The sequence below is a fragment of the Myotis daubentonii genome, chromosome 9 (genome assembly GCF_963259705.1).
Source record: "Myotis daubentonii chromosome 9, mMyoDau2.1, whole genome shotgun sequence".
Lineage (NCBI taxonomy): Eukaryota > Metazoa > Chordata > Mammalia > Chiroptera > Vespertilionidae > Myotis > Myotis daubentonii.
Window position 1 is genome coordinate 33,943,037 of NC_081848.1, and position 22,469 is coordinate 33,965,505.

Below are 22,469 nucleotides of genomic sequence, written 5' to 3' on the forward strand. Positions count from 1 at the left end.
AATTATAATCTCATAGAGTAATATGAAAAAGTGCTACATCTGACTAGGAAACAGTGGGTATTTCAGAACTATTTTAAAAAACGAAACCCATTGACTATTGTGTTTCTGAAGGATATGAAACTTAACCTTTCTTTTTTTTTTTTTAAGGAAATAGTATTCTCCCTTGGTTCACAGGGTGCAAAAGAAGTTAATTTCTCCTAAAAAAATGTTTTAAAATAAAAAAGCTCTGTTCTAGGCAATCAATTACCCTTCTGATGTAAATTTTTTATGTCATTAGAAAAACTGAAATGTGTATACTAAACAGAAATTACAAAAGGAAATAAGGAAACAAGAATTAGAAAGTGCCCTAACCGGTTTGGCTCAATGGATAGAGCGTCAGCCTGCGGACTCAAGGGTCCCAGGTTCGATTCTAGTCAAGGGCACATACTTTGGTTGCAGGCACATCCCCGGTAGGGAGTGTGCAGGAGGCAGTTGATCGATGATGTTTCTCATCGATATTTCTAACTCTCTATCCCTCTCCCTTCCTCTCTGTAGAAAATCAATAAAGTATATTTAAAAAAAAAAAGAATTAGAAAGCAATCCCTTTGACCCTGGCCAGGTGGCTCAGTTGTTTGGAGCATCTTCCTGAACACCAAAAGTTTTCCGGTTCAATCCCGTCAGGGCAAGTACTTTAATGTTTCTCTCTCTCTCTCTCTCTCTCTCTCTCTCTCTCTCTGTCTCTTTAAAAGTCAATAAAAAAAATATCCTTGGGTGAGGATTTTTTAAAAAGTTTTTAAAGCAATCCCTTTGATAAGTTATATAATTGTCTAATCACTGGGTTGTACACCTGAAACAAATATAATATTGTACATCAACTGTAATTGAAAAATAAAAAAATTATTTAAAAATATATACAGCAGACCCCAATGATAAAACATAAATAAGTAAAAACCTCAGCTATTGTTTTTTTAAAAAAGCAATCCCTTTGAAAACATAAAACAGATCATTAACTAGCACTGCCAGCAGGTGGATTTCCCCTTAAACATGCGAATCCAGTGTATGTAAATAACATTCAAGAATAACATTGACACCATATATATAGTAAATGTATATACAGGGTGGAGCAAAAGTAGGTTTACAGTTGTGAGTATGTAAAACAGTTTATTCTTGTATTGTTATTTATTAATTATTGTATTATTTTCCATAGGAACAACTGTAAACCTACTTTTGCCCCACCCCATACAATATCATACCATATATAGTATATGTATATGTAATACTTCTACATTGTATATAATGTATATATTGTTGCTATAAACATTAACAATGTTATCCATTTAACATTATTGTTTACTCATCTTTTAATTACAAAAATAATACATGTTTATACTAAAGAATTCAAATACAAGTATAAAAATAAAAAATGACCATTCCCTGTGGCTGTCCTTAGTCACAAGGTAACCACTGTTCATAGTTTAATGTGTAATCCTTCCATGTCTTTTTCAATGAACACACACACCCAAACACAAAGTGTATAGCATTTTATTTTTTTGATCTTTACAAAAAAATGGGGTCATTATAGTTATTACTTGTTTTTTAAACTTAGGGTATCATGTACATCCTTCCATGAGCAGTCCTAATAGCTGTATAATTCAAAACATTTGTTTTTAAAGTCTGTGGCTTAGAAAGATAGCTAAGACAAGAAAAAGCCAGTCCAGTGTTACCTCTAAAGGAGGCTTTAAAATTGGCACAATTTTATCTACTCAATGAATATTTGTTGACTGATCCAGGCCTTCTGATTTCAATTTCACCTTACTTGACCACTGTTGTGGTCTTACTAACTCAAAGAGGCAAATACTGGGTTAGCTGAGACCCTATGATAGAATAGATAAAGATAAGAGGCTGACAGCTGTCAGAGGGGAGGGGGATTAGGGAACTTCATGAAAAAGATGAAGGAATTAAGCAAAACAATAACAACAAAAATTCAAACACTGACAACAGCATGTTGATTACCAGAGGAAAAGGGGGTATGGAAGACAGAAGAGGGTAAAGGGGGCACTTTGGGTGGTGAATACACAAAACAATATACAGATGATGTATTATAGAATTGTACACTTAAAACCTATCTAATTATATTAATTAATGTCACCCCAATAAATTCAATAAAAATGTTTTAAAAGTAGCTCTGATTATTTGAAATGAGTATATAATTCTTTTTTCCCAATAATTATTTCCACAATATCTTGTTTTAAATATATTTTTATTGTTGATAGTATTACATATATTTTCCATTTCCCCCCTCCTCCCAGTCCTTACTCAACCCCCAGGTCTTCTCTACCCTATTGCCCATGTCCATGGGCTATGCATTTAAGTATATCATTCTTTTGTTTAAATACAACAATAATCAGCTTTGGAATATGTTCTCGGCACCTTGACACCCTTCACTTCACCAAAGAACTCAGAGGCTAAGCAGTGTAGTGTAGGTTTCTACCCTCTATATTCTGCAACCAGAGCCATCATTCTAAACATCTGCTGCAAAACTTAAGCCTTTTCATGGCTTCCCATTGTCCCCAGGATCAATTCCCTAAATCCTAATCCCACTTACTCTGGTCCTTGCCTACCATGAACCTCAGGAAGCCAGTCTGTATTCCAGCCACATAAGCCCAGCTCCAAGCCTCCTCCTTTCTCAGGGCTTTACAGTGCTACTCCCTCTGCTTGGATTGTTCCTCTTAGCTTCCTTCCCAACATACATGGCTACCATCACTTTCCAAAAGAGGCCTTCTCTCACCCTCCAGCCTAGGTTAAGGACTCCTGGTTTTAGTCTTTGAAAAAGCTTAACAGAAATTATATCTTTGTCATAAGGTTGGCTAGGCATCCTTAGCCAATCCCCTCTAAAATATATGTAGGTTGTGTATAGTGTTTAATTATTATATACAATGACTCAATTGACACCTTTGTATATTCTTAGTATACTAGAGGCCTGGTGCACAAAATTCATGCACAGGTAGGGTCCCTAGGCCTGGCCATCTATCAGGGCAGATCGGGGCCTTCCTTCATTCCACGCCTCCCCCTGGTGGTCAGCGCATGCCATAGTGAGTGATCGAATTCATAGTGGTTGAACTCCCAAGGGGACACTTTGCATGTTAGCCATATATATATACATACATTACAACAGATGCTGCCAGTGCCCCATGGGCATTACCTTGGTCCTCACTGTTTTCTTACTCTCAGGATCTCTTTCTTTAAGCACCTGTGACTCGACCTAGACTTTGAGCTTGGTCCACGCATGGGCAGGGCATTAACAACTCAGCAGCCCACCATCTAATGATGGATGGAAATTTGTGAATAACTACCTCAACTTCCTTGGATAAGACACCTCTGGGGAAAATTCTATATAGTCCCCTGAAAAGGATTGAGACCCAATTACCCTCAGTTGTAATCTGTTCATTAATCTTGCACCCATATTGGCTTCCTGCTGCCTAATTCCCCAACCCAAGCTCTTTCTCCAACTCCATTGTATCCTAAATCAAGCAACCAACAATTAAGCCAAATAAGTATGTATTAGTGAATATTATGTTCAATAATATGTTATGTGCCATGGGTGGGATACAAAAGAACATGGTTCTTAAATTCAAGGGGTTTATATCTGTTTGTGATGCAAGAATAACATGAACTAAGCTAAGTGACTCCAAGTATAACAAGAATTCCCAGAAAACATACATAAATGTGGGTTGGAGTGGTTCAAAACAGTTAAAAACTTTTTTTTAATTTATTTATTTTCATTAGAAAGAAACATCGATTTGTCATTACATTTATTGGTTGGTTCTTGGATGTGCCCTGACTGGGGATGGAACCCACAACCTTGGCATACCCGAACGATGCTCTAACCAACTGAGCTACCCAGACAGGGCAAAATAGTTCTGTAGAAAACACATAAGTGGCCCTAACCTCTTCCAGACATGTGTATTTCCCTTGCCATTAAGTGATATCTCTGATCACATTATAGTCAATGAGTTTTCTTGCCTTCCTTCCCTCCAAGAATGTGAGCTCCATGAAGTCAGGAGCCACATTCTCATTTCATTAACCTTTATGTCCCCACAATCTAACACAATGCCTACCATGTAATAAATACTAGGAGTTTGATAAGAGTTTAATTAAATTGAAATGGGTTCTTGAGAACTGTGTAAGGAAGAATGACTTAAGATTAATAAGGGAAGAGCACTATAGGTGAGGGCCGTAGTGAGGGCAAAAGTGAGGAAGTAAGACTGAATATGGCAGGTGTGGTAGAAATAGTCTGAATGGAGCAGAAGTTTGGAAAGCTGAATGCCATAGCTGTTCCAGTGTTCATGGGGCCACATATGAACAGATAGGAAGACGTTTCAATCCGAAAACTAACCTGAGATTAGAGACACTACGAAGGAAAATGGGGAAAGGGAGTTACAACCATCATGAAAACAAGCAACAGGAGGGGAGGACTGGAGAAACCTGCAAAATGCTCAGGATTTCCCAACAACAGCTGGGAGCCCTTGTGAGCAGTCAGCCCAGAGGAATCAGACTATAGCAATTATGTCACCAGTGTTGCTAGACAGCATTCCAGGGATGAGTCACTGATCCCATCTTTTCATTTGATCCAAGTATAACTCTAGGTGAGGCCCATGAAAACATCCCTGAGCACTAAGGGTAGCCAATAAAAGTCTCTTCTGTCACTGTAACCTTCCTGCCCCTTCTTCCATCCTTCCCACTGGATCATAAGGACTCCCTCTCACTGGCTGAGTTGCTAAGCTCTTTAGCCCGCTAGGGCAAATCAAGGTGAGGCTCAAGGACAAGAGAAAAACAAAGTGAACGTTAAACTACCTCACAATGAAAAGGCCCAATTCTGAGAGGCTGAGGGAGGGGTCTTCCATGAGCTGGAACCATTTAACCCAGGTTTCAAGCACCAGGGGGTTTCAGGTTCTGGCTGCTATTCAGTGTTGGATGCTCAGGGGGCAAGGAAAGGTATTGTCATAAATATTAATCCTAAATGAAGCATATGCATCCCTAGGACTAGCTCCATGAGAGGAAGAAGCCTGATTCCTGATGAGAGGCCTCAGCCCTACCAGCATGAGGCAGTGGTTGAGTGACGAGCTATGAACCAGGAGGTCATGGTTTGATTCCCAGTCAGGGCACATGACCGGGTTTCAGGCTCAATCCCCAGTGGGGGATGTGCAGGAGGCAGCTCGTCAATGATTCTCTCTCATCACTGATGCTTCTATCACTCTCTCCCTCTTCCTTCCTCTCTGAAATCAATAAAAATATCTATAATAATTGTTAGGTCGAAAGGGCGTCCAGGAGCTGATGCATGCCTCTGCCAGGTAGATGGTGACATAGATACTGGGCCCTTCCTAGAATCCATAACAGGCCAGTGCACCAGGAGATGGTGACGCCCTGGAATTCCTAACAGGTCAGCTACCAGGCAGATGATGATACCTGAAAACCATGACGACCCCCACGGTGGGAACTCCCACAGCTCATGCTCCCCCACCCTCACTGAACAGCTGTATAAAAAAAGCGACCCCCTCCCTGTTGGTGCGGATCCATGTGCCCTGTCATTGGGGCCCATGGGTCACCCGGGGACACAGAATAAAGCCTTTCCTTTCGTTCTTTTCTGATTAACTCGACTCTATTTCCTACGCCGCCTCCTGGGCCACCTAACCTAACATTAATAAAAGCATAATATGCTAATTAGACCTTCTTGATGACCTTCCAGATGAAGCCGGGGCTGTGAGGGAAGCCTGGGTCCCCGGTGCCAGAGGGAAACTAGTGCTGGCAGCCGGAGGAAGGAAGGCCTACTCTTGCATGAATTTCGTGCATTGGGCCTCTAGTCCTATCTAATAAAAGAGAAACATGGTAATTAGCGTACAACCACTACCCTTCCCATTGGCTAATCAGGGCGATAGGCAAATTAACTGCCAGCCAAGATGGCGGCCGGCAGCCAGGCAGCTTAAACTGAACATGAGGCTTGCTTGCTTCAGTGACAGAGGACTGCAACATTGCCCGCCTGCCTTGCCAGCCTCTGAGCTTGCAGTTTAAGAAACATTGTAACAAATATAGAAGCTAAACAAAACCCCAGAAACCAGCTTTCAGTTGGCCGGGATCTCAGAGCTGGAGTTATACATTGTTTCGATTATAGAACCCAAACAAACCAGATACCTGCTTTCAGCAGCTGAAGCCTCAGAGCTGGAGCCAGAGCTAAAGCTGGCCCAGAATAAAAAAAGAAAAAAAAGGAGCAGTTGGGACCTTCAGTCCCAGCCTGAAAACAGCCCTAAGTCCCTCACCCAGACTGGCCAGGCACCCCAGTGGGGACCCCCACCCTGAAGGGGGTGTGACCAGCAGCAAACAGCCATCATCCCCTCATCCAGGCTGGCCAGGCACCCCAGTGGGGACCCCCACCCTGATCCAGGACACCCTTCAGGGCAAACCAGCTGGCCCCCACCCATGCACCAGGCCTCTATTCTATATAGTAAAAGGGTAATATGCCTCCCAGCACCGGGATCAGCGTGACAGGGGGCAGCGCCCAAACCCCCTGATCGCCCTGCGGCTCTGTGTGTGACAGGGGGTGGGGCCACAACCTCCCTATCTGCCCTGCTCTGTTCCTGACAGGGGAAGGCACCCCAACCCCCTGATCGCCCTGCGGCTCTGTGTGTGACAGGGTGCGGCGCCCCAACCCTCCCCACCCCCACCCCCCTTCACGGGCCCTGCTCTGTGTGTGACGGGGTAGAGCCATAACCTCCCCATTGGCCCTGCCCTGAGTGTGAGAGTGGCGGCGCCCCAACCCCCTGATCGGCCCTGCTCTGTGGGTGACAGGGGGCGGTGCCTCAACTCCCCTATCGGCCCTACTCTGTGAGTGACAGGGGGGAGCTCCTCAACCCCCTGATGGGCCCTGCTCTGTGCATGACAGGGGGGAGCTCCCCAACCCCCTGATGGGCCCTGCTCTGTGCATGACAGGGGGTGGCGCTGCAACCTGCCCATCGACCTTGCCTTGAGTGTGACGGGGGGGGGTGCCCCAACCCCCCAATTGGCCCTACCCTGAGCGTGACTGAGGGTGGCATCACAACCTCCCAATCCGCCCTGCTCTGTGCATGACAGGGGGCAGTGCCCCAACTCCCCAATCGGCCCTGCTCTGAGCCCAACCAGGGGTTGCACCTAGGGATTGGGCCTGCCCTCTGCCACCAGGGAGCAGGCCTAAGCCAGCAAGTCGTTATCTCCCGAGGGGTCCCAGACTGCAAGAGGGCACAGGCCGGGCTGAGGGCCCCTCCCGCCCTCCCCCCCCCAGTGCACAAATTTTTGTGCACCGGGCCTCTAGTATTAAAATAAAAAGAGGCCTTAAAATGTGAAAGCTATCCCAGCTCATGGAGTCTCTCCAAGGTCTACAAATAAGGAGCAAAGACCTAAACTACAGCATAGATATATCTTTGCACTTAGAGGACTGGTAGGAAAACATTCCGGGATTATAAATTATGGTTGTTTTAAAAAGGACAATCTCCTCACTTGGGTAATTTAAATTTGTTCCTGCCTGAAGCTTACCAATATATTTACAAAGAGCTTTCACCCACAATCATTGACTTGTTCACAACAATCCTATGAGGTCCCAGTTTATAGTTGAGGGTTTAGATGTTCAAAGAGACTAAGATTATTGAAAGAGTTCACCAGGGAGGAATTTCCAGGATTGGGACCAGGTTTCCTTGGCCTGCTCCCGCACAGTATTTGTTTCCACTAAACAAGTAATTCAAAAGTGTCTTTATGGTTTTTACTCCCACTAGAAAAATCAAATCACAGCCTCAGCTCTGTCTTCTTGCTAATAACTCAGAAAACATATAGAGTCTCACCATGAGAAGGGCAGGGCTAGGTGCTAGGAATATAGAGCTACATAAGTTATAGACTTTCCTTCGAGGCCCCTGAATCTAGTCCAGGATGCGGACATGTAAACAATTAATGCAATGCAGTGTGGTAAGTGCTGTAATTCAACTAAGAATTGAAAATAGAGTTGAATAAAGATCAACTCTACTTGCAGGGACTGGAGAATAGTGTCCCAGAAAAAGTAATAATTAAATTAAAACTTGAGATATCAGTAGTAGTGTACCTTGTGTACAAGGGGAAAAGGCATTCCTGGCAGAATGAGTAGCTCATGCAAAGGCATGGAGATGTGAAACAATAAGACTTCAATGTAATCATCACATGTTAATGAGTAAAGGAGTTAACACTTCCTGGTGTAGCTCCTTCAGTCAGTAGTGGCATCTCTGCAATTTGTACCAGATAGCATGCATTCATGTGTTTTGTTTTGTTTTTTTCATGCTTTTAGCAAATATTTACTGAGCCCCTACTAATGATGAACTCCGTCCTAAGTGCTGGATACAACAAAACAAGCAAAATTCCTACCCTCAAGGAGCTTACATTCTAATGGGAGGAAAATAATGTTAGGAGGTGATAAAGGTTATGTAGACAGGTAGCTACCATAGCATAAAATCTCAGTTCCAAAAAGACATTATTTAGGATTTGTTTGGCTGCACATAACAGAAAAAGCAAGTATAACAGAGCATTGCACAATATAGAGTTTATTCCTTATGCAAAACAAATAGATGGTCAAGGGCTGTTATGGCAAGTTCTCAGTTGTCAGAGCCCAGGCTCCTTGTAACATTCTATTCCATCATCTCTAGGGTGTGCTTCTGATCCTCATGTTCCAAGACAGACGCTGGAGCTCCAGGAATCACATTATTGATGGAGGAATAGAGAATATAATTCTTATATCCTTTTTTTTTTTTTTACTTTTTTTTGAAGTCCACTTTTTTTCATGTACAAAAACGTATGCGTAGAAACAAAAGCAAATTAAACATTATCACATATGTTTACACCACTATCTAGGTTCTTCATGTCAATGTTACTATTTAAACAATAGAAAGCAGGTGGCAATTTAGGGGGTGGGAAAGAGATAAAACAAAAAACCTCTTCTACCATGTTTTTTCTAGACTGTGCAGAGCTGTGCTCACAGAGACGGCTTCTTTTACTTCTCCACTGTGCAGGAATTCAGTTGTATACAAAATTGAACCTGCTCAAAAGCTGAGGGAGACTAGAAATGATGGGTCCATATCCTGGTGCATTGTCATACAATTCAAACAACGGTGCGGCTACCAGCTTGTAATTTTGGGGGACTGCGAACAAGGCTTTCTTTTGAAGTTGAACCAAAAACAACTTCTTATGTTCCTTCGGTTTTGTAATATGTGCAGGAATATATGGATACTGAGGAGGTTCAAAATTTGGTCTCCACCAGTTACCAACGCAGTCATCAATGACCCAGTCTTGCAGGACTCCATCTTGATGACCTAGTATCTCTGTCATTAAGCGTTTTAGTCCTTCAACTTCGTCTTCTCCTGGGTTAAGTTCACCACCAGGTAGTTTGAAGAAAGTTGTTCCCAGCTGTAGCAGTAGCACATGGGGTAGTCGGTGCTCATGTACAATCAGAACCCCTTCTACAGTCCTCCTCATTCCAATTTTATCAAATTCCTCCCTCATGCGTTGAAATCTGGCTGCAACAGAGCTGTCCATCTCATAGAGGGGCTCTTTTGTACCAAAAGTATAATTGGTAAGAGGGTACAGGTTGATGGTGCGCTCCAAGGTGAGGGGCTTGGTCTGCTGGATGTACTCGTTGCCGAACTGGTTGACCCCCCACGGCCAGTCGGTTTGCGAGTGATTGGGCAACACCACCGACATGCTGGCGAGGACTGGCGGCAATCGGAAAGTGGGGAGAAGCAGGGAGACTTCCCCCTTGCGGGCAGCGGTTGTCGGCGTCCCACTCAGCAGCTGCCACCCGCCATTAACGTGAGAGCGCTAGCTCTTATATCCTTTTAAAGAGATATAAGAACTATATATCATTTGTACTGCTGTGGCCCTGCCTCGCTACAAGAGAAACTTGAAAAAATACATTTTTGGTTGTATAGCAATGAACTCAAGTAAAAGTGAGCATTCTGCTTCCAAATAAGGGGAAAATAAATATTGGGAAGTGTTATATGTTGGGGTCCAACCCCAGCAGGTCCAGGGGTTCCCAAAGGTGTGGACGGAGACAGCAGTCAATTGATCAACAGCCTAGCCAGGATCTCCAGCCAAGTTCTGTCTTTATTGTCTTGTTACATCTGTATTTATACCAGTTGATTTTAATCCTATCCATTCTATTCCAAAGGTTAGGGAGTTTCTTATCTCCATTCCAAGGTTACTCTATTGTTCTATTAAGCTACAAGGAAGTAACTGAAGGAGATTATCTTAAGTAAAGATTATGTAGCTTAAGTGTGATTGTTTGTAGTTAAAGTGATTAATTACCCGCCTGGCACTTAGTTAAGGGGTTTTATTCCCTCCCTAACTCCAGGGAAAAATCCCCACCTGGGGAAAAAACCTTTCTCGGAGAGGTGACTTTGGTTAAAACACATAACGCTAAGAAGGGAAGCAAACATATTAAGAACAGTATGCTATATACGCCAGGTCCCTTGAAACATATGCTGTGCAGATGTTTCTTCCCTGCAGCGACTGTGTCAAGCAGCAAGGATGGACCAGCTTCTGGCAGTAATAGTTAAGATCCCAATGGGAAATAGTTAGTACTCTCAAAGCTAAGGAAGATTTATTTATCAAGGGACTATTAAAAAGTGATCAGGGTCCCACACGACATAGTGGGAGATAATAGTAGCTGTGTTGTTACCAACCCAAGCTCCAAAGGACAAGGGGAATGAAGGCTTTCAGAACCTAGAACAAAACAGAGATGTGTAGCCCTAGCCAGTTTAGCTCAGTGGATAGAGTATTGGCCTGCAGACCAAAGGATCCTGGGTTCGATTCTGGTCAAGGGCATGTGCCTCGGTTGCAGGGTCCTCCGTGGCCCGGGCCCTGGTCAGGGTGAGTGCAGGAGGCAACCAATCGATGTATTTCTCTCACATTGATATTTCTCTCTGTCTTTCTCTCTCTCTTCCACTCTCTCTAAAAATCGATGGAAATATATATATAGATATATAGAGATATATATATCGAGAGAGAGAAATATGAGATTTGGTACCCTCAAGAGGAACTGTGACTTTGGTTTGTTATGGGTTCACTCAGCGAGATAGACCACCAACTCAGAATTTAAATTTAAGAGCCTTTATTAAGCTGACCAGCTGACTACAGTTACAGCACCCTGCCGGAGCAGAGGCTGAACTGCAGCGCAGACTACAGGAGTTACATTTTATTATTAAATTCTGTGGAGGCCCAGAGAAAATGTGTCTTTCAAATTCTGGGCCCCCAATATGGAGGAAACTCTCTTTATTTATACTTTTTCCAGTCTTTTGTCTCCCAAATTTGGAATGAGACTTCTGGGCCTTCTGAGAAAGAAGGCCTACGTGCTGGGAAGGGGCCATGAGACCATATCTCAAGGCCTGGCCTGATGTAGGTACCTTCCTATCTATGTGTTTTAGGAACAGACAGCACAGCATGACCCGTCTGGCCAAAGTGCCAGATATGCAGCCCAGCACAGGTTGAGGGACTCAGTCAGCCAGAAGTGGCCCTGCAGGGAGGAAGCCAAGAGAATAAGCACCTCTCCCTGCCTTCCTTTCCTGTCTTTCCCCCACTCTCAGACCAGGGCTTTTCTTTATGCTAACCGAATTGAGAGCTGGAAGGCACTGACGCTCTAGACATGGAGTGGGGAAGGAAAGTGAAGAGTGGATCTAGTGGGCAAATAGGAAACATTAAGCACCAGAGGTAGTGGCACTCCCAGCCACAGGGACAAGTCTGTCAACACAGGTCTTCCTCTCTATTCTCTCTCCATGACCCTTAGGTCTCCTCCCTGCCTGCACCTAATCATGCTATTTTGACTCTTCCTGATGATGGTTCTACCTTTCCAACAGTCGACCCTTCATTAGATCACTTACAACTTCTTGATCTAGAACTTGGGAAAATTAAAACAGGAAACCTCAACTGAAACTAGAGTCAGAAAGACCCATAGAGAGGGAAGCTTTCGTGCTCTACCATTCCCATTGTCAATTACCCCAAACAGGAAGTCCATGTCAATTACAGTATCAGTTAATTCAGTTATGGATTCCAACAGGAAAAGAGGCCCCTTACACTCCCAAGCAGAATATGCAAATATTTATTGCTCCAGCAGGAGGAAAGAGGATTTTTCTTTCACCCAGCAACAAGCCCAGCCAATGGAAACACCACAGCTTAGCCAATGAGAAGTTGTCGTCACCTGAACTCTTTCCTCCAATGAACTTTCATTTTTCTCTTGTTGATTTCCTTGTCCCACCCTTCTTTCTATAAAAGCCTTCCATCTTGTATAACCCCTCCAGAGTAAATAACCTCTCTACTTGATAGATGAGATCCCACCCAACTCATGAATTATTTAATAAATCCATTAGATCTTCAAATGTACTCATTTAAATTCTGTTTATCAACACACTAACTGCTCTCCTTACAGAAACTATCCTAATGGAGTGCGCTACCACTTCAATATAGTTCAATCCCAAGAGTAGGAATAGTCCAAGCTTCATAGAAAGTCACAAAATCTGAAATACAGAGAGTTCATGAATAATGATACAAATTCACTTTATGGATCAATACTCCACAAACATGGGTAATTTCAGAATTGTAACCATCCATTTTGCATCTACCATTTTATGCCTAATCTGCTATTTTTAAAAAATATATATTTTTATTGATTTCAGAAAGGAAAGGAGAGGGAGAGAAAGATAGAAACATCAATGATGGGAGAGAATCATTGATTGGCTCCCTCCTGTATGCCCTCCACTGGGGATCGAGCCCACAACCAGGGCATGTGTTCTTGACTGGAATCAAACCTCGGACCCCTCAGTCTGCAGGCTGACGCTCTACCCACAGAGCTGAATGGCTGTGGTCCTAATCTGCTATTAACTGGGCTGTTCTGCTGGTCTCTTTCTTTGGACTAGTTTAATTCCAGGGGTCTGCTAATAATAGAAAACATAAATACTTCCTCAAGTTTAACATTCACTATCTTGATGCTCTCTGTTAAAGATACTGATAATTCAATAAATAAACTATGGGAACAAGTTTACCCAGCACAATATCTGATTATTGGAAGAACATTAAGGCAAATGGGGTAACTACAAATCGTAGGAGAAAAGAGTTGGATGTTAAGCAATGATTGAGCATTTCTGAGAGTTTCCTCTTTTGTGATTGTTTTTTGTGGACAGTTTATGCTTTGGTAACTACAGTCTCCCCTACCAAAATTGTTTAATTTTCCTAAAAACAATAAATTTGAAAAACATTTAAACAATCCTGAGATCATAAGTATTGTTTTTATAGCGACACCACCATTAAAACTTCTGTATTAATTTACTCACAACAGAATTAGTAGAATTAATTTCACTATAGTCCCAACCACTTTGTGTATGACTTCAGGCAAGTTATTTCAACAGTTAAGCCTCAGACTCCTCATCTGTAAATTAGAGATAAAAAGACTTTCCTCCCTCCCTGGAAGTTGTAAGGATTAAGGGAGATAAATTCTGTAAAGCTGGTATCACAATGCTTAACATTTACTGGGAAATGAAAAAATGTCTATTTTTTTCTCTCCATCCTTCATGAAACTATCATTTGATGTAAAATTCTGTAATTACAACACATTCCCTTCCAAGCAGGTCTGGACAGATAGACTTTGAAGTCCTGGAAATAATTTTTGGCAAACAACAATATTGTTCAAATTTTCCATTGTTATATGTTAACTAGAGGCCTGGTAATTGTGCACGAAATTCATGTGGGGGGTGGGGGGGGGTGTCCCCTCAGCCCAACTTGCACCCTCTCCAATCTGGGACCACTCAGGGGATGTCCAACTGTCCTAACCACTCGCCTGCCTGCCTGCCTGATTGCCCCTAACTGCTTCTGCCTGCCAGCCTGATCACCCCCTAACCACTCCTCTGCCAGCCTGATTGACGCCTAACTGCGCCCCTGCTGGCCCGATTGCTCCCAACTGCCCTCCCCTGCCGGCCCAATTGCTCACAACTGCCCTCCCCTGCTGGCCTGGTTGCCCCCAAATGCCCTCCCCTGCTAGCCTGATTGCTCACAAATGCCCTCCTCTGCTGGCCATCTTGTGGTGGCCATCTTGTGATGACGTGAGGGCTTCATGAGAGGGCACGAGGACCACCTAGGCTTTTATTAGTATAGATTAGACCTCAGAATAAAAAAAATTTCCCCCAGACATTCCTTTTCTTTATTAGCAGTACCTGGTAATAATGGGTGTTCAATAAATGTCTGTTGAAAGAATGAATGCATAATTAACAAAATTCTTCCTCTTTTGAAGCCCTATATCATGTTATTTGTGTTTCTCTTTCATTTTTTAATATAAACTTTTTTTTGAGGAGTTATAGGTTCACAGAAAAATTGAGAGGAGGGTATAGAGTTTTCTCATACCTTGGCCCTCACACATGCATAGTCTCTCCCATTATCAACATCCTCCATAAGAGTAGTATATTTGTTACAGTTGTTGTACCTAAATTGACATCATTATTATCCAAAGTCCATAGTTTACATTAGGCTCCACACTTGGTGTTGTACATACTATGGGTTTGGACAAATGTATGATGACATGTATCCACTATTACAATATCATATGAAGGAGCTTCACTGTCCTAAGAGTCTTCTGTGCTTCACCTACTCACCCTCCTTTCCCCTTAACAACTGACCATTTTATATCTCCATAGTTTTGCCTTTTCCAGAATCATATACTTGAAATCACACAGCATGTAGCCTTTTCAAACTGGTTTCTTTCACTTAGTAATATGCATTTCAGATTCCTCCATGTCTTTTCACAACTTGATAGCTCATTTCTTTTTAGTGCTGAATAATATTCCATTGTTTGGAAGTGTCACTGTTTATCTCTCCATTCACTTACTGTAGAATATCTTGGTTGTTTCCAAGTTTTAGCAATTATGAATAAAACTGCTATAAACATTCGTGTACAGGTTTTCATGAGGACATAAATTTTCAGTTCCTTTGAGTAAATACCAAGGAGCACGATTGCTGAATTGTATGGCAAGGGTATGTTTAGTTTTTTAAGAAACTGCAAACTGCCGCTTCAGGTTCTTTATTCCAGAAGTGGCTCCGAGAGAGCGTGCGGCTTCATGTGGTCTTTGTTAGCTTCCACTATGGCGTACCGTGGCCAGGGCCAAAATAGATCTCGGATTCAGGTGTGGCCTTATGAACAAGTGGATATGCGGATAGAAGGCTGTATCATTGGCTTTGATGAGTATATGAACCTCATATTAGATGATGCAGAAGAGATTCATTCTAAAACAAAGTCAAGAAAACAACTAGGCCCGATCATGCTAAAAGGAGATAATATTACTCTGCTCCAAAGTGTCTCCACCTAGAAATGACTTAACGAAGTGAGGAATTACTTAGAAGCAATACAGTTTGTGTTTTTTGTGTCCTTTGTTGGGAGAATATTTCTTACCCATTTAGTCATACAATGCCCTTGAGTTACTACAAGATGACAATAAATGAGGTTGAATTGTTTTTGTTTAAAAAAAAAAAAAGAAAGAAACTGCAAACTGTACCAATTTATATTCCTACCAGCAATGGAGTTCCCGTTGCTCCACATCATGACCAGCATTTAGAGTTGTCAGTGTTCTGGATTTTGGCTACTTTAATAGGTGTGTAGTAGAATCTCATTGTTTTTATAATTTGCATTTTTCTGATGACATATGATGTAGTCTTTTCATATGTTTTGTGTTTTTCTTTTCACACATTTAAATATCACTAAAATAAAATTTTACATTTTATTTTAGTGATATTTACTTGCTTTATTCTTGCTGTTAGCTTCGCCCTATGACCTTCCCCTGTCTAAGTATCCATAAAAATAATAAAAGTTCTTTTCCTACTACTATAAGAATTTTCACATAAATTCCCAAATCAAAATAATAATAATAGAATCCTGTAACTGATAATTCTTATTTTTTTATTCCGATGACTTCCATAGGTATACTGAGCCAGAATTTCTATTTAAAAAGCTAATAAATCTGGCCGAAACCGGTTTGGCTCAGTGGATAGAGCGTCGGCCTGTGGACTGAAAGGTCCCAGGTTCGATTCCGGTCAAGGGCATATACCTGGGTTGCGGGCACATCCCCAGTAGGAAATGTGCAGGAGGCAGCTGATCGATGTTTCTCTCTCATCGATGTTTCTATCTCTCTATCTCTCTCCCTTTCTCTCTGTAAAAATCAATAAAATATATTTAAAAAAAAAAAAAGCTAATAAATCTAAATGACAAAAAAGCAGTAAAGGGCCCAGCTGGCATGGCTCAATGGTTGAGCTCAATGGTTGAACCTATGAACCAGGAGGTCATGGTTCAGTTACCGGTGAGGGCACATGCCCGGTTGCAGGCTTGATTCCCAGTGTGGGGGGTGCAGGAGGTAGCCAATCAATGATTCTCTCTCATCATTGATGTTTCTATCTCTCTCTCCCTCTTCCTTCCTCTCTGAAATTAATAAAAATATATATTTTTTAAAAAACGATAAAGGGGTATAAAACTAAATTACCTTATATAGCAAGATAATTCATCAGGAACCAGGGTGTATATTTTGCAATCAATTTATTTTTGAATTAATCACCCCATAGATGCTTTGCTTATGCTAACTAGAGCCTTCACTAGGATGTGGTTTACCTGGCATGCTGGTTAAAAATGCATATCTAGGTTTCCCCATAGACACTCTGATTATGTTGATTCAGGGTAAAATCCTGGAATCTATATTTTAAGATAGTATCCCAGGAAAGGAAATAAACCGTCTCTGGGGTGATTTAAATATGTGTTTATTTTTATTGATTTCAGAGAGAGGAAGGAAGAGGGAGAGATAGAAACATCAATGATGAGAGGGAAGCATGTGTCAGCTGCCTCCTACACGACCCCTACTCGGGATCAAACCCACAAATACATATTTCTAAGGAATCGCACCATGACCTCATGGTTCATGGGTTGACACTCAACCACTAAGCCATACCAGCTGGGCTGGGCTGATTTCTTTTATTGCTTTGCTTTATAACTTTGTTTTGTACAATTTTTCTACATTGATTATTACTTTTTTTTTTTTTAAGCATCGTCCCATACACCAAAAGTTTTCGAGTTTGATTCCTGGTCAGGGCACATACCTAGGTTTCAGGTTTGATCCCTGCTCAGGGCTCATACCGCATGCAATCAATTGATGTTTCTCTCTCACATCTATGTTTCTCTCTCTCTCCCTACCACTCTTTCTAAAAATCAATAAACATAGCTTTAGGTGAGGATTTTAAAAAATGCCGTGAGATGGAATTGTTTTGGTCTTTTTAAATGCAATAACAATTCTACTTAAAAATATACATTTGTGAAACTTCTAGTAGTTACATTGTTTATTTCAAGAGAAGTCAGTGTCCATGATGACTTCAATGAGACATATTATATCAGAGGTGTCAACCATATTCGTAGCCACATCCACGAATGTCCAGATCCTATATAATAAAAGGCCAATATGCAAATCGACCGGATGACAGAATGACTGGTCGCCATAATGCGCAATGACCACCCGGGGGCAGACACTCAATGCAAGGAGCTGCCCCCTGGTGGTTAGTGTGCTCCCCCTGTGGGAGTGCTTCTCAGCCAGAAGCAGGGCTCACTGCTCCTTAGCACTGCCTCAGAGGTGGGAGAGGCTTCCACCACTGCCCCTGTGCTCAGAAGTCAGGCTCATGGCTGGCAAGCACAGCGGCAGTAATGGCAGCCTCTCCCGCCTCTGCTGCAGGCAGGCACTAAGGAGTGAGGGGTCTCAGACTGCAAGAGCTCCAGTCTGTAAGAGCCCCCGACTGTGAGAGGGATGTCTGGCAGTGGCAGGGGCGGGGCCAGCTGCTGGCAGCCAGGGGAAGGAAAGCCCTGATAGTCTGTGACAGCCTGCCAGGCCTAGGGACCCTACCTGAGGGGTCATGGATTGCGAGAGGGTCAGGCCAGGCTGAGGGACAACCCCCCCCCCCACCGCCCCATGCATGAATTTCATGCACTAGGCCTCTAATATATATACAAAGATGCTAATTGATCATACCTTCGCTACGCCCATCAGCCAATCAGAAGAATATTCAAATTAACCCAACAAAGATGGCCGTTAAATTTGCATACTGCAGGCAGGGCAGGACAGCGTGATCTGCCGCAGCCAGCCTCCATCCTTGTCTCCCCTGTGCGCCGCCATCTGGGCCTCCCAGGAGGGCCTTCTCCCGAGTTGCCATGGCAATCTGCAAGCGGTGATCTGTGAGCAGGAAATCACTGCCCGCATGCAGCCCCCAGCAGGCAGCACCCAGCAGGGCCTGCTCCCTGGTCACCGTGGCAATCCATGAGCAGGAAAGTGCTGCCTGCAGGCAGCACCCAGCAGGCAGCCCCCAGCAGGGCCTGCTCCTTGATCGCTGTGGCGATCCGTGAGCAGGAAAGCATGGCCCACAGGCCGCACCCAGCAGGGCCTGCCCCTGGGTCTCCACAGCGATCTGTGAACAGGAAAGCGCAGCCTGCAGGCAGCACCCCACCCTGGCCACAGCTCAAGGGAGAGAACAACACGCAGTGGAGGCCAGGAGCCTGAGAGATCAACACAGAGGGGCGCCTGCTCCAAGCCTCCACGGTGTGGCTGGGAGCAGGCCCCCAGCGGACACACACACACACACACACACACACACACACACACACACACACGGGACGCCTGCTCTGAGACTCTGCTGCCAGACTGTGGCCGTCAGTAGGACATCCACTGAGGGTTTCTGGAACTGTGAGAGGGGCAGGCTGGGCTGAGGGAACCCCACCCCCCAGTGCACAAATTTCTTGCACCAGGCCTCTAGTGTGTGTGTGTGTATATATATATACACACACACACACACACACACACATATTGATTTCAGAGAGGAAGGGAGAGGGAGAGAGATAGAGACACCAATGATAAGAGAGAATTATTGATTGGCTGCTTCCTGCATGCCCCACACTGGGGATTGAGCCCAAAACCTGGCATGTGCCCTCACCGAGAATAGAACCATGACCTCTTTGTTCATAGGTCCATGCTCAACCACTGAGCCAGGCCGGCTAGGGCTCAAATGTCTTAATGAGGCACTCACAGCAAAACCTACCCAACAAGATGAGATAACACTATTGAACCAGGGTTAAATACAATTGAAGTCCAGGGCTTCCACAATGAGTTTTTTTTTTGTGTGTGTGTGTGTTTGTTAATCCTCACCTGTAGATATGTTTTCATTGATCCTTAGAGAGAGTGAAAGGGAGGGGAAGAGACACAGAGAGAGAAACATCAATGTGAGGGAGACACATTGATAGATTGTCTCCTGCATGTGCCCCAACCAGTGTTGGGGATCTAGCCTGCAACTGAGGTACCTGCCCTTGACCGGAATTGAACTTGGGACCTTTCAGTCCTCGGGTCGGTGCTCTATCTGCTGAGCCAAACAGATTAGGGCCACAATGAGTTTTTTATATAGTCAGCCTGAACCTTCAAAGTATTTTGGTACCATTAATTTGATGGATAGAACCACAGACTAGCTAGAACAAAATGCTCTCTGCCCCTTATCCTGGCTTTAAATCAGAGCTACTAACTTGGTGTACAGAAGACTTACTCTTAATGTTCTGTTTTAAGAAAAAAAATGTTATTGCCAGAGTTACCCCTTCGTTGCTGATTGAGAACACAGAGTGCTTGCAAATGTTCCTAAAGATAGATTCACACTCCACAGTACACATGGGTTCACACAAGTTACCAGACCTCCTCCACAGGTGAGGAGTCTGGGCTTTGTGTGGATAGGGGAAGATTCCCAGCCAAGCCGTATGGATATCACCATCTCTAAGAGCTGGAGAATGGAAACATCAGTGGCTTTGGACAGTCCAAAGTTCAAATCCTGTCACTTCCTGGCGAGCCGACCTTGGGGAACTCAACATTTAGGAGCCCTCGTTTCCCCATCAGTATAAATTAAGCCTATAAATGATACTTCATAAAGTAGTTTTTTTAAAGAAATATATTTTATTGATTTTTTACAGCGAGGAAGGGAGAGGGATAGAGAGTTAGAAACATCGATCAGCTGCCTCCTGCACACCCCCTACTGGGGATGTGCCCGCAACCAAGGTACATGCCCTTGACCAGAATTGAATCTGGGACCCTTCAGTCTGCAGGCCGAAGCTCTATCCACTGAGCCAAACTGGTCAGGGCATAGTTTTGAGAATTAAATAAGAAAACAAATATAAAAGGGCTTTCCAAATTATCTCTTTTTGAAAAAGAGTGTGGAGTCCAAAGGGACCTTTAAAAACTGTCACCCTCTTTACACCCTAGGGTGTTTATTATTACAGAGTCATTAGTCCTAGGGGAATGAGCTCTTGTCAGTAAGAGATACCTCAGTTTTTCCCTGGCTCCTCTGCACCAGACTGGGTTGGAATTTTAGCCAATATGCAAAGCAGCCAACTGTTTTTTATTTATTTTTTAACATATTTTTATTTACTTCAGAGAGGAAGGAAGAGGGAGAGAGAGATAGAAACATCAATGATGAGAGAGAATCATTGACTGGCTGCCTCCTTTACTCGCCCCACTGGGGATCGAATTTGCAACTCAGGGCATGTACCCTGACTGGGAATCGAACTGTGACTTCCTGGTTCATAGGTCAACACTCAATCACTGAGCCACCTCACTGGGCAGCAGCCAACTGTTTTGATCGAAGAATAGTGAACACGTGGTGGTTCTTTTGGATTTGGTCAAAGGAGTTGGAAAAAGATACTTAAATATATATCTTCAGTTTCTACTACGTGCAAGGCATGAGTGAGAGGAGTATGATGCAATGCTGTGGAGCATGAGCACTAGGACCAGATTGCCTGGGCTCCACCTCTGACTGTGTCACCTGTAGGGATGTCAATGTCCTCATCTTAAATTTGGCATTATAATATACCGGTTGTGAGGATTAAATGAGGTAATGTTTGCAAAGAGCTTACAGTCATTTTTTGTGTTTGATAAATTCATTTTGTGTTTAGTGTTTACTTCATCTATGTAGATCTTGTTTTTGTCCACTGGATTATAAATTACCACAGAATAAATGAATCTTGAAAAGGGAAGGGGAAGTTCACATTTTTGCCTTGTGTTAGGGAGTGTCCCTATACATAGTCTGTTAGATTGTGTTTTATATCCATTACACACATTTAATTCCCACCGATTGAGAGAGATGTTATCATCTTTTTACAACCAAAGAAGCTAAAGCTCAACAAAAACTAACACCATTTCCCCTAAGAACAGGAACAAGACAGGGATGCCCCCTCTCACCACTCCTGTTCAACATAGTACTGGAAGTGTTAGCCATTGCAATTCGGCAAGAAGAAGAAATAAAAGGCATCCAAATTGGAAAAGAGGAAGTAAAACTGTCCTTATATGCAGACGACATGATATTATACATACAAAACCCTAGAGATTCCATCAAAAAGCTACTAGACTTAATACATGAATTTGGCAATGTAGCAGGATACAAAATTAACCCCAAGAAATCTGAGGCATTTCTATACACCAATAGTGAACTTTCAGAAAGAGAGATTATAAAAACAATCCCGTTTACCATTGCACCGAAAAAACTAAGCTACCTAGGAATAAACTTAACTAAAGAGGTAAAAGACCTCTACTCAGAAAACTACAGGACGTTGAAAAAAGACATAGAGGAAGACATAAACAGATGGAAGAACATACCGTGTTCATGGATTGGTAGAATCAACATCATCAAAATGTCCATACTACCCAAAACAATCTATAAATTCAACGCACTTCCCATTAAAGTACCAACAGCATACTTCAGAGATCTAGAACGAACTTTCCAAAAATTCATCTGGAATAAAAAAAGACCCCGAATAGCTACAGCAATCCTGAAAAAGAACAAAGTAGGTGGGATCTCAATACCAGATATCAAGTTGTATTACAAAGCCACTGTTCTCAAAACTGCCTGGTACTGGCACAAGAATAGGCATATAGATCAATGGAATAGAATAGAGAGCCCAGAAATCGGCCCGAACCAATATGCTCAATTAATATTTGACAAAGGAGGCAAGAACATACAATGGAGCCAAGATAGTCTCTTCAATAAATGGTGTTGGGAAAATTGGACAGATATATGCAAGAAAATGAAACTAGACCACCAACTTACACCATACACAAAAATAAACTCAAAATGGATAAAGGACTTAAATGTACGACAGGATACCATAAAAATTCTAGAAGAATCCAAAGGCAAGAAAATCTCAGACATATGCCGAAGCAATTTCTTCACTGATACAGCTCCTAGGGCACTTGAAACTAAAGAAAAAATGAACAAATGGGACTACATCAAAATAAAAAGCTTCTGCACAGCAAAAGAAACCATCAACAAAACAACGAGAAAACCCACTGTGTGGGAAAACATATTTGCCAATGACATATCTGATAAGGGCCTAATCTCCAAAATTTATAGGGAACTCATACAAC

General features: G+C 42.9%; 1 protein-coding gene across 1 annotated transcript; it reads right to left on the minus strand.

Moving 5' to 3' along the window:
- Nucleotides 1-8,791: 8,791 nt before the first annotated feature.
- On the minus strand, nucleotides 8,792-9,738 carry LOC132240727 (cleavage and polyadenylation specificity factor subunit 5-like). The gene has a single exon (XM_059708308.1). The coding sequence runs from the start codon at nucleotides 9,721-9,723 to the stop codon at nucleotides 9,040-9,042; it is 684 nt and encodes a 227-aa protein (XP_059564291.1). The 5' UTR covers nucleotides 9,724-9,738; the 3' UTR covers nucleotides 8,792-9,039.
- Nucleotides 9,739-22,469: the final 12,731 nt, after the last annotated feature.

Bases quoted from the DNA above. Each gene is read 5' to 3' on its own strand.
- LOC132240727 (XM_059708308.1), bottom strand. From the start codon at position 9,723: ATGTCGGTGGTGTTGCCCAATCACTCGCAAACCGACTGGCCGTGGGGG.